Source organism: Oncorhynchus nerka, linkage group LG18 (genome assembly GCF_034236695.1).
Source record: "Oncorhynchus nerka isolate Pitt River linkage group LG18, Oner_Uvic_2.0, whole genome shotgun sequence".
NCBI classification, from domain to species: Eukaryota; Metazoa; Chordata; class Actinopteri; order Salmoniformes; family Salmonidae; genus Oncorhynchus; species Oncorhynchus nerka.
Window position 1 is genome coordinate 57,330,513 of NC_088413.1, and position 13,264 is coordinate 57,343,776.

The 13,264-nt window shown below is 45.3% G+C and overlaps 1 protein-coding gene across 2 annotated transcripts in view; it reads right to left on the bottom strand.

Moving 5' to 3' along the window:
- Positions 1-1,545: 1,545 nt before the first annotated feature.
- Positions 1,546-13,264, bottom strand: part of LOC115146194 (kinesin-like protein KIF26A) — a 118,551-nt gene continuing 106,832 nt past the window's right edge. Inside the window, exons 12-16 of one of the 2 annotated variants that reach the window (XM_029688117.2) lie at positions 9,150-12,426; positions 8,022-8,215; positions 4,437-4,457; positions 3,978-4,128; positions 1,546-3,785 (exon numbers count right to left, since the gene is read on the bottom strand). In XM_029688117.2, coding sequence (XP_029543977.2) covers positions 3,601-3,785; positions 3,978-4,128; positions 4,437-4,457; positions 8,022-8,215; positions 9,150-12,426 — 3,828 coding nt within the window. In that variant the 3' untranslated portion in view covers positions 1,546-3,600. Of the gene's footprint in view, positions 3,786-3,977; positions 4,129-4,436; positions 4,461-8,021; positions 8,216-9,149; positions 12,427-13,264 lie in introns of both variants that reach the window. The other variant, XM_029688116.2, reaches the window with a different exon arrangement.

The window sequence follows — 13,264 nt, forward strand, 5'->3', positions numbered from 1 at the left end:
AGGCTTACCACTGTTGTGTTGTCATATGGTGCCATATGGTCCCTCCCTGTAATATACTTATGCTAAAATGTGTATTCTATTCCACTGAGTTATTTACTTTATGTTTGTGTTTCCTTTATTATTTCTTATTGTTGTTGCATTGTCGAGAAGGAATCTGCAAGTAAGCATTTCGTTGGACGGTGTATCCCATGTGCATCCTGTACATATGACAAATAAAACTTGAAACATATGGTACTCATCACCAGGAATCTAATGTGCAAGAGAGTGGGGCACTTCTGTTCACCACTGAGAGCTCTGAGTTGGCCCTCCTTCCCTCTGAGTCAAAGAGCACCCAGACCCAGGGCGGGTAAAGGCAAAATGCACCCGTGGGTGGATTTGATTAAAAATACAACAACCAGCTTCTCCTGCCAGGCCACCAAATCATTCTACTACGCTTTTAATCCAATTAAATGAACAGGGAGGAAGCAAGATGGTATCACTCAGCATGGTGGACTTCAACATCTCCACTCATCTACGAAATATTGCACACCAGGAGACCTGGCATCACACGGAGTAGAAAACCATATTTGATAGAGGCATCATTAATCTTGCTGCACCTCTAATATCTATTTGATGGCTGCATATTTCATTCTTGTCAAACTCCCTCCCCAAAAACTTTTATTCTTCATAAATCATTTCACAAAAATGCTTACATATGCACCTGGGAGATGAATCATCACAAGCAGCTCTTTGGTAGCATTAATCAGATGGGGAAAACGTATCTGTGGGAACAGGTTGTTGTTAAATATCGCTGTACTGCTGTACTGTACTATCATACTGTACTGTCTTTGGTAAGGCCTTCATTACATTCTCCTCAATCTAACCCTTCTGCACTGTTCAACCAATCAAGTAAATATGGAGGAGTTAAGATGGAGTGAAATGGTCCCTTCACATCAACAGAATGGTGAAGTATGTGCAACAGCGCCTCTTCAACCTTAGGAGTATGAAGATATGCAGAAACTGCTTCTCCAATAGAAATCCCCAATCACGCTTTTAGGTGATGTCATGGTGACGTTGTCTAGCTAAACTCATGAGCAGAAACACGTCATTGACTTGAATCTAAAGGGGGGGATACCTAGTCAGTTGTAGAACTGAATGCCTTCAACTGAAATGTGTCTTCCGCATTTAACCCAACCCCTTCTGAATCAGAGAGGTGCCTTAATCTAGGTTGTGCATTTAGATTGCGAGAAAATGAACGACTAAGGAAGATGTTTCACTTCTCTCACTGACTTCTCTAACTCCAAACACCAGCCTGGTTTGCTTGGTCTTGCGATGTTGCGCCTCTGGGTTTAGAAAATCTGTGGTGTCGCCTTGTTATTAATTAAAGTCCAAAAGTAGAAGTTGCGTCACAGGCTCTCTTTTCCCCTGAAAACCGGAACATCCAGTTGTTTGGTAGAGGCTAGGATACCAATGAACAATAGGTCACGTGGTTTTGAATTATGTAGGCCAAACATAATGGTTTATTTCAAAAGAACCAACGAAAGAAAAATCATTCCAAGTCAGCTATAAGAAGAAAGACTTTATTCACAGAGAAAACTCAACACGAGCTGCCATATCATACATTTTTACACAGGGTCAGAAAATCCTTTACAAAACCAAAGACATTAGAAAATATGGGTTTTGATATGAAATATGACATACATCAACTTTCCTGAAAAAAATGTTTTAGTTTGCTAATAGTCATGAAACTAACCCAGCATGATCGAGAGCCAAAGATATTATAAAAATCAAAATGGTAAAAATGGAATAGAAATCATTCTTACAAATTAATAAAAAAAATCTCATGCAGCATCTTCAGAAAGGGCCTGAGGGTATATCTTTGTAAGAGGAAAGAAAACAAATGAATATTTTAGTTACATAAATCAAACACATCAAAATACAACCAAATCCAGTTTCTTACTCTAGATAACCAAAACCAGTTCATCTTCTTTGTCCACACCATTTTCAGAGAAGTGTTAAAACACAAACATTCTGGCAGCTACATACAGCTAGTTGATTGATTGTATTTGCCAAACAACGTCTAAATCTGATGGCGGCAATTTCTTCACTGCATGTAAACAAGGGACACTGTGGTTTCTCATGGCCTTTATTTAGGATACTGTCATCTTGGAGCCTATCCTAGTCTTTGATTGAGACATCCGGTTAAATTAGTAAAGAAAGTAGAAGGTTGGAGAGAAGTGCTATCTGTGTAATATGTGTAGCTTTGAAGCATAACTCACAGAGGGTTCTGAGTCATTGCAAACTGTCTGTGCTGTTGATCTTAGTGCTTTGTGGAGGTTAATCTTATAGTGGAAGTGAGAATGTTGGAATGCATAGAACCAAAGGCTTGGCACCACTTAAAAGAGCACACCACAAAATAGCCATAGAATGACCCTTGCTTGTGGCATCTCATCTATGCCCTTTTGTTTGTGTCAGTAGAACCCAGTAGAGGCCCATCTAGGGATAAAATAGGCGCACTGACGAGCACCTCTGTGCCTTGGGAATAATACTCAGCATGCTTCCCCATCGCTCTGGGGGTACAGGGAGGGTGACAGAGGTCTGTCAGGTTGACTCTGGACACCCCTAGCACAGAGCACTGGGGAGAGCCAACTGTCACACCCATGAATCATGGCGTACACACAGCCTGTTGGGAGCAGGTCCTGTATGTAGACCCCTCTGATTGATGTGTTCTGCCGTTGCCACATCTCCAATTAAATAAACAAGGGCAAACACATCTCCGCCCCACATACCACATACTTTCCTCTCCCCTTCTTCTACACCTCCACCATCACCCATCTCAGCACCTCCACTGGGGCCCCTTGTGATCAAGGCAACTGGAGGGAAGAAACATTTACTCAACCCTGCTAGCTTTCAGCTGGCAGTGGCTGAGTGATAACAGTAAATTGAGTCCTTGACAAGATAACACATACCTGTTTTAAAAGGTAGACGACTGAACCAGAAAGATAACATAAGGCGCAAGAGGCTGGATGAAGATGGGCAAAATGCTGACTGAGGTTGGTTTGAAACATGAGAAAAGGCCAAGTTTGGGAACGCAATAACATTAGCTTATTGCTCTTCTTTTTTGTCTTCTTTTTTTACCTAGAAATTATATTTTACACACAGCATAATCATATAAATACACTATACAATGCAATATAAAATAATTATTTCTTAAAAGGAATATGTTCAGGGTTTGCTTAGGTATGCTGGTTATGATACTAGCACCATACAAAAAATAATGACTCAAAATAAGTCGAGTGAAAAAGGCACTTCCGGGTCTCGTTGAATGACTCTTGGGTAAATGATGGCCTCTCTCCCATCATGCTGGAAAACAGAAACTGTTGTGTCTGTGCACATACTTAACTCCCATTCCAACATGAACATGTCCAGAACGAGGCACTGCAGATAAGTCGGTTCAGATCTCCTGTCTCCATGCAAAGACACCCAACCCGTTTGTCTCATCTTTTGTCTTTTTTGTTTTTCTTGTCACTTCATTCCAGCAATAACTATGAACTGGCTGCTACATTTCATAATTCTTCCTTTCTCACTTCCTTGATTCTCCATCTCTTCTTTTGCTCATTGTCAGACTTCCACTTCTCGCAGTCCCTCTTGAGTGTTGGGCGGTGATGCCACACTGATGTCGAAGCAGGTCACCATCATGACACGTGACTTGCATAGGTTGACACAGAACTCCAGCTCCTCTGTGACCTGACCCAGGGCCTGCAGGTACTCCTGGGACTCCTTGTCCAAATCCTGGTCCACCTCAACTGGAAGAGAAGAAACACGAGAGCAGACAGGTAAAGTCCTGGTCACACACAATCAACTGAAAACTGGAAGACAGAATCAAGTTAACTTTCAATAGGAAGATAACTTTCTATTTTTGTAGGGAATATGAATAATAAAAAGGTGTACATCTCCATATGCTCCAACCCTAGTAGAATAATGTAGCAGACACTCACACTCTCCTATCCACTTGCAAGGGTCCATCATCAGCAGGGTCTTGGTGTCCTCTAGCTCTTCCTTAAGTGCCTCATGTTTGACCTTCAGCTCCCTGATCTGCTGCTGCCGCCGCTCCAGAACCTTCAGCTTACTGTTGAAGTACAGCAGGCCCTGAGAGAGAGAGAGAGAGAGAGAGAGAGAGAGAGAGAGAGAGAGAGAGAGAAGTGAGTGACTGACAAACTGTTTGAAATAAAGAATAATAATAGTCATTCACGAGCATTGTTGTTGCTGCTGAACAATTGCAGGATATACAGACACAGTCGTGTGTATTACCATTTCCTGTCACAATAGAACAAACCTCATTTCAGATATGTGCATGCAACTCCAACAATCCCTTACTCCAAACCCTTACTCCAAACTATTCCCCAACTCCCATTAATGTATAATCAAGCCTCAGCCATCCAGCAAAATCAACATACCTTCTCAACATCCTGGAATGGCTGCTAAAGATGAGAAAAGAGAAGAAAATAAAATACATATTGTAAAAAATATACTTGTACTCTAGAGATAGTAATAATCTCACAGTTAGAACTCAAACAAATACAACACACAAACATGCATGAATATACAGAATCCTAAACCCTGTATACTGTATGTAGACAGAAAAAGCCATGTGCACACAAATAGACATCTGAGAATACAAGCACGGAAACCAGCCATGATGCACACATTGCATGGTATTCCAAAACTGGCCCGGGAACAGTGGGGGATGTGCGAGGCAAAGCACTTCATTACCAGCCATTCAGCCAGTGATGGTTGGGAAAGACAAATTGAAGATCATCTTTTCCTAATTGAAACTAAATCAAACCACCATCCAGCTGATTTAAAATCTCTTAACAAATTCCTGTCTGGCTGCCTCTAACTTGTGGGAGCAGTTAATGACCCGTGGCAAGTGGAGCCAGCCATAAAGAGCCATCAGGCAGCCAGGGATGGGCCATGGTGATGGCTGATAGGGTGTGGGGATGTAGAGGGGGGATGCACATTCATCACACATTCCTGGACTGCTCTTTCCACCACCACCACTCCATCCCCCTCTGTCAATCAGCACCAGCAGTGAGCCCCAGCGATCAGTCATATATAAAGCAATTAACGCCAGACAGTAATTGCCTCCTGATCTCTTCACATTCCTGGTCACACAGACACATACAACTTTGGGATTCACCATTGGCCAGAATAAAGATCAAACATCTCAGATGCATATTTTCACCTTGTTCTTTAATAAGAACCTGAGAAAGAGTGAGCTAAGACCTTCCCACGATGTCATGCCTATGGGCCCGACTCCACCAGGGGGCAAAGGGAGGTTTAACACTCTCAGTTAAAACTTGTGCCCCCTCAGTTTTAGTTGTATGTCCCGATATGAAAATATAAAAAATTATTGAGTGATAGGTATCTCCGCTGCGCTGTATCAGCACAGTGGACAGAGTGTGCCGCGGTGTGTGCAGGGGGGCTATGGAAAGCCACTCGGGCAGTTAGATATGACTCCTTTGGGTTTCCATAAAAAGCGGGGAAAACACTTTTCATCTGTGGTAGGCTAAGCGAATAACGTAATACGCCTCTACCTGTAATATTTGATTTTGATTTATACGGGCGTGGTCAAGTTCACTGTTGAAGCTGCCTCACTCAACTCTGCCTCACGCCCTACCATGACAGAGTTTAGTTAGCTTCTTAGCTAGCTGTTAAAAACATTAGTGTTATTAACCTTAGCCTATTTAGCTAGCTCACTGCCACGATGGATATCAGAAATTGCCTTCGCCAATGTACCCACACAAAGCCAAAGTGTAAAATAATTTTATTGGATGCTGTCAGTGGTGAAATGTCAGAACGATTCAGAGAACGCAACAGCCAATTGGTGGAGGCCTTGTGTGCCCTTGACCCAGAAAGCCATGACTTTCTAGATTGAAAAAGTTGAAGCCACTGCTAGATTTAATTAAAACCAGGCTGTATCACATCCGGCCGTGATTGGGAGCCCCATAGAGCGGTCCACAATTGGCACAGCGTCGTCTGGGTTTGGCCGGTGTAGGCCATCATTGTAAATAAGAATTTGTTCCTAACTGACTTGCCTAGTTAACCTTTTTGTGATAGGTGGCAGCATTTTCACTTTTGGATGAATAGTGTGCCCAGAGTGAAGTGCCTCCTACTCTGTCCCAGATGCTAATATATACATATTAGTATTAGTATTGGATAGAAAACACTCTGAAGTTTCTAAAACTGTTTGAATGATGTCTGTGAGTATAACAGAACTCATATGGCAGGTGAAAACCTGAGAAAAATCCAACTAGGAAGTGGGATATCTGAGGTTTGTAGTTTTTCAAAGCTTGGCCTATCGAATACACATTGAGATATGGAAGAGTTTGCACTTCCTAGGTCTTCCACTAGATGTCAACCGTCTTTAGAAACTGGTTTGAGGATTCTACTCTAAAGGAGGGGCTATGTCGCTCCCGACAGATTTACTTCACGTTCCAGTGCTTTTCTGAAGACAAAGGAATTCTCCGGTTGGAACATTATTGATGTTTTATGTTAAAAAACATCCTAAAGATTGATTCCATACATCGTTTGACATGTTTCTAAAGGACTGTAATGGAACTTGGAGTTTTTGTCTGGACGAAATGCTCGCGTCTCATGAAGATGGATTACTGGGCTGAACACGCTAACAACAAGTGGCTATTTGGACATAAATGATGGAACTTTATGGAACAAATCAGTCATTTATTGTCGAACTGGGATTCCTGGGAGTGCCTTCTGATGAAGATCATCGAAGGTAAGTGAATATTTATGGTGTTGTTTCTAACTTTGTTGATTCCAAAATGGCGGATATTCCTCTGGCTGTTTTGGGTTCTGAGCGCCGTTCTCAGATTATGCTTTTTCCGTAATAAAAAAAAAAATCTGACACAGCGGTTGCATTAAGGAGAAGTCTATCTTTAATTCTGTGAATAACACTTGTATCTTTTATCAATGTTTATTATGAGTATTTCTGCAAAATCACCGGATGTTTTGGAATCAACACATTACTGCACGTAACGCGTCAATGTAAACTGAGATTTTTGGATATAAATATGCACATTATCAAACAAAACATACAGTACATGTATTGTGTAACATGATGTCCTATCGCTTGCCAGTTGTGATGTTGGTGTCGCTCGCCAGTTTTTGCAGACTGAAATTGCCCGCTTGATATCCTGCAACGATTCTCTTGGCCTCTCTCCGCTATGCCGACCGTGCTTACAGGACTGACACATGGATTGACCTTCGGGGCGTTCACAGCTACATGCGAGAATTCATTTCCACTGAGCATAAACGTGTTCAGTCAGCACAGGAGAAGCATGCTACACCTGAGGAAAGCTCAACTAATCCAACTGACATTTGAGGGGGATCATACATGAAGATTTCGGGGAGAATGGAGTGATCGATTACTCAGGAAGTTCCACAGAGAATCAGCTGCAAACACTTCTGAAAAGGTAAGAACAATCTAGCTGGTTTAAAAAAAATCTAAATCTTGGTGGTATAGCCAGTGGTATCATTTCAGCAAAAACCTAGGGTATGAAATGGCAAAATGACTTCCTTAGACACCAGCATAGATTTTCAAAAGCCTCGCTTTAGCATGTAGGGTGCTGTCCATGGTGCCGATAGAGTGCAACAATTTGTCACTTCTTGGTCAAAAGCACTCTATGGTCTCTGTATTTGAATTTTTATGTTTATTATGGTATTGTGTGACATAAGCAGACTTTAATATAATTAAAATGCAAGAACCCCAAATAATTGTGCCCCCTCACCGATTTCCACTGCCCCCTTAGTCACTTTATCCTGGCGCTGGGTCTGCATGCCTGACGTAGCACATTCAGAATATTGCTGAGATCAATGTGACACATGCAGACTACTGCTGAGCTTGACATTGCTAAGCAGCATGTACTGTATGTAGTGATGAACTTAAACCTAATGACTAAAATAAGTGGAGTAACAGTATGGGGAGCTTGTATTACAGACAGTAAGCATGACCCTTCACTCACCTCAATCAGGTCCTCCTGTCGTCGCCTCTGGAGCCGTTCCACATCGTCGATCTCGTACACCTTGATCTCGAAGGGTTCCTTCAGTGGTCCTGACATGGGCGGGAGGTCCACCCACTGGCCAGCTGTGCCAGCCTTCTTCCCCAGTGACGAGGTGTCTGGCAGGGGGGCTGGGATGAGCCGCCTCCGCTGTAGCCCTGGAGAGACACAGACACAGACAGACAGGCACCTCAATTACTGCTGGAAATATACAATGGTAATATTTGCCAGGGCCGAGCTGTACAGCTCCATCTATTAGTAAATATGTATGAAGCTGAGACTGAGATGTAAAGAGATAGCAGGCTTTACACAGGCCTCCTGAGCGTGCTGTTGATTGCATATGTATAAGGCTTTCACCACTGTCTATTTTAAATCCCTACCAAACAATATGAATTTAAAAGATTGACTGCATAAATCTAAGAGAGCTGTAACAAGTGGCATTTTTTGCTGCTGTTCAAATGAGTTCAAAGTCATCTAATTTCTGCTGAATCAGAACGGTGACAAAACCAACTATAAGAATCACATTTTAAAAAGTTAGATTGATGAGGTACAAGATTTCCTGGGGGGTTTGGGGAAAGTGACAGTTTGTCCTTGATGTTGTTTGGATATTATGTGCTATACTTCTCTGGCATACTGCTTCATTCAGTAGATCTGTATAAATGTATTTCTTATTTCAGATGGGCACACCACTCAGTCTGCTTTCAGCATGACACATCTAGTTAAAGTCAACAGCAGTGAACCTTGACCCTTAACAACCCTTAACAAGAGATTGTCTAAGCTGATCTGCACAGCAATCAGGGGTATTTATAGACATGCTGTAAACAGTTAGGGCTTATGACCTCCATGAACAACCTTCTCCATTATTTAACAAGTGGACTGTTTGACATCACACAGTTGCTTGTAAATAACAACAAAGACGGGGCTTAAACAAGACAACTTGTAAAAGGACCTGAGTAATGCTTAGGATTTTATGGAACTTTCACATTTTTTAATGCCTCAATTAATTCCCAGACTAAACCTACAGTATGTTGTTGTTCAGGATATTATCAGATAGATCATGTATATTGATGTATACAGATTCAGAGCTATTACCATTGCGTTTCTTGGGGGATTTGGATGTCCTGGGGCGGCCTGAGGAGGACATTCCACTCTCACTCATTGAGTCGTGTGCAGAGGAGGCGCTACCTGTGGCCTCGCTGTCCCGGATCATGCTCTCATAACCACTGCTGCCCCCGCTGTGGTAGAAGAGGGCTGTGCGGCCCATAGCTGGGGGCAGCTCTCCACTCAGAACACTGCTATTGTCACTGCCATGGCCACTGCTGTAGCGCTGCGGCCTTCTGGGGGCTGTGATCTTACTGTAGGGGGAGGGCAGCATGGCCACGGGGGACTTGTCATCACTCAGGTTCACCCCACTGTCATTACCACTGTCAGAGTCCCCTGAGCCCCTCAGGTGTTTGCCTGATGTGCTGCCTGACGCCAGCTCACTGACCCGGCTGTTGGCTGCCCGCATAGCATGCTTGGTGCCCATGATGGTCCCCCGGCCAGGCTTGCTGCTGACGGCTGCCGTGGCTCGCGGGGCGGAGGTCTTGCCAGTCGGGGGAAGGTTGGCATTGGGGTTCCTGGTTGCTGGCGCTGCCAGGGACTTTGTGGAGGAGCTCAGGCCCTTAGAGTTGCTCGCTGACAACGAACGGTCCTTACTTCCATTGACCGCTCCTAACGCTCTGGGGTTAACACTACCTTTGACCTGCCCAGGTTTACCTAGAGCATCTGTAGCACAACATGGGGAAGTTGGGGATGTAGCAATGGGAGAGCTGGTTGAGTTTGGTACACCGAATCTGGGAATGGATCTGCTGGACTTGCTGCAGCCCAGGGTGGCTCCACTGTTTTCTCGACTGAGAGTGGGCTTGGAGCCCACCATGGACATGCTGTCACTCCTTTCCAGAGACATCTGACTGCCGTAATGCTGCCGACTAGCATCTCCTCTGGCCCTCAGACTGGATGTAGCTTTGGCCGGGGTGTAGTCACCTCTGAGGCTGGAGGTTTTGAGACTGTTAGAGTTTACTCTGCAGCGGATCTCTAGCTCATCCTCTGACACCGCCCCTCTGGTAAGTTTGGGCCTCCCTGCTTCACCGGACGCAGACTTTAAGGCACTTTGGGGCAGCAGAGGCCTGTTCTTCTGATCCAGACTGGACTTGCGCACTGGAGGTGGAGGAGGTGAGGTACCACCAGGTTTGGGGAGCATGCTCGCTTGCTGCCCATTTGCCTTTCCATTCTTCCCCAGAGAGGAGAACTTGAGAATGTTGGTTGTAGTGGTGATGTTCTGGGTTGTGGCCTTGGTCTCTGGGGAGACGTGGATGACAGGCACAGTGCCCAGAGTGGTGGCTCCTCGTCTGAGCTGAGGCATCTTGCTGGGGGGCTCCGCTTTCTTACTGATGGACTTCTCACAGCCGTCCACCACCCTCTGGGCTGAGGTTGAACCCTGCACCTTGGGTGGGCGAGATACACCATTGCTGTTGACAACACCAGCTTTGCGGCAGGGAATGCCACTTACTGGGGTTCTGGGGAGCTTGCTGGTGGCGCTGGAGTCTGGAAGCTGAGGTTCAGAGTGGTTGACGATGCGCTGCCAGGGGTCCTCCTGCTTGACTTCCTGTCTCTGTGGTTCACAACTGCTGCTACTACTATAGGCTATTAATGAGGTAGGTTTCACTTTCCTGGGAAGACTGGAGTGGACTATGTAAGGGCCCTGGGAGGTTTGGGAGGAGGAGCTGAGAGAGTTAACTTTAGCTGTTTTGGATGGGAATCTGAGGGATCCTTTGGTTGACTCGGGAGACATAGGGCATTTTGTCAGGGACAGTTTGCTAGATGCTGTGCTGTCACTGTCCAGATCAGAAAAGCTAAAGCCACTGTCGTTCAGGGAGTTCTTGGCATCCCTTCGGGATGATTCACAGTGGAACATACCCAGGGAATCCAGGTAGAAGGTGCCGTCTGGGCCGATGTGCTTCGTCTGTGGGAGGAAAACGTCTGCAGAGTGTACCCTTTTACTCTCCAGAGTACAGACGCTAACCTCGCTGAGCCAGGAGCTGATGGACGAGCCCCTGCTGCCCACACACACAAATGAGTCATCCTGTAAGGGGGTGAGCACCTCGATGTTGACCTCTGCACCCCCCACAGCAGATGTGTAGGCGTCAAACTCGTCGTTGATGCTGCTGATGATGCTGACTGGCCGGGAGCCGGAGGCAAGGGCCTGCAGGGAGCAGTCGCTGTTGAAGCTGATGATGCTGGAGGGCCGCCCGCTGTCTAAGATGCTGCCGATGGACAGCTCCTCCACCACAGTGAACACCAGCTCATCCTCTCCATTCAACTCCACAGGCTGCTGCAGGGTGACCGTAGCCCGGAGGATGTCCCTGTCCAGGCACCTCTCTCTCAGGGTGGAACGTAGCTGGCACACCTCTACAGTACCCCTGGTCTGGGTCCTATCAAGGAAAGGGTCCCCAGACTCCCCCTGCTTTCCAACCTGATGGCTCATTCCCACGGGGGGCATTCTAGTGGGGGACCTCTCCTCTGCCTCTCCGTTGCCCCTGCGTGAGTCTCTCTGCTGTGGGGGAGGGGGAGCAGGCTTGGGTAAGGGCTTCTTGTTGAAGTAAACCTTCTCCCGTACTACTGGCTCAGAGGATGGCACCATGGCCATACCCTGTTTGATTGGGCTTGCTCTGCTCTCTGATGTCATTACCTTCTCACCATCAGCACTTGTTCTACATATGCTCTGTGAAACCCCTCTGGAATGTTCCAGTTTAGACTTAGAAGGGCTGATATGGGGACTACTGGATGGAGGAGTGGCTACAGATTTAGGAGCAAGTTTAGGTGATATGTTCTCCTGGGAGGAGGAGGCTTTAGTTACAGTCTTTGGGGAAACAGAGCCAGGGCATTCCTTTGCTTTGCTGTCCACCTTGGGGCTGGCCTGACTTCCCCTGCCCTCTCCAACAAACGCTGTAGGCGCCTCGCTGCCGTCGATACACTCCAGGCGCTCCTGCAGCTCAGCAAACGTGTTGCACTTGAAGAAGTGATCCCTGTCCAGGGGACCCTCCTTCCCAGATCGCTTCCTGTTCAGGGAGGGGATGATGGGAACAAAGGTGGGGGGGCCCTCATTGTCACTTAGCTCCCGGTCTGAGATGGCGGCGCCCCCCGGCCCCACATAGATGACGGTGTCACAGGACTGTTCGCTGCTGGAGCAGTAGTCTGGGTCGCTGAGCAGGGAGGGCAGGTCTGGGTCCAGGGCCACCGTCCGGGGGTGGAAGGGTCTGAGGTGAGGTGGCCGACGGATCCTCCCCTCCTCACAGGAGCTCTCCCCTCCAGAGGAACTGGATGCATACTGCAACACAGAAACATACAGAGACTTACAAAACAGTGTATATAGGAAATGTGCTTAGCACATGAATGTGCTACATACTTAGACTTTCTGCATAATTCACATGTTCAAGACATAACATTATTACTTTAGGACTTATTGGAAAAGTCTATATAATTTTCTCCACCATTTTCCCATTTCCTGCTGTAGATTTACAGTTAATTCAATCGCATAATGAATTCACGGTGGAATACATCGTAAGGCAAATATAAATTACTTTAAAATTGCCAGTCAATACATTTAAAGGTTACATGTGAACATCAATAGACACACTGAAATTAATGTCAATAATATGAATCAGTGTCCGTAGAATGCATTATAATTACACCGAAGACAGATGCAAAATAAATACATGCTGTCATTACACCTAATTATCTGGAGTATATATTTCCCGAATCCGAGGGCATGCATTACACACATCCTTAGGCATTAGCGTTGGGATCAATTCTAATTGAAGGCAGTCAATTCAGGAAGTGATTTGAATTTAAAATCCCACATTCTTGTTTTGACATAAATAGCTTCTCCTTTTCAGTTAATTGAGAAGTCAGTAAAAATGTATGCTGATTTTTTTCAATCATTGAATTGGAATTTCAGTTTACTTCCTGAATTGACTGCCTTAAATTGAAATTGAGCCCAACCCTGTTAGGCAGCCCTATTGATGACATGATTATGTGTTGAGCAGGCAAGAAAAACTAACTCCGAATTATGGAATTAATAACCTTGCATTAAGAGAGGCCCTGATTAATTTCATACCATGGCCTTCAATATACAGTAAAGTGGGAATAGCTTTATCAAGATCTCA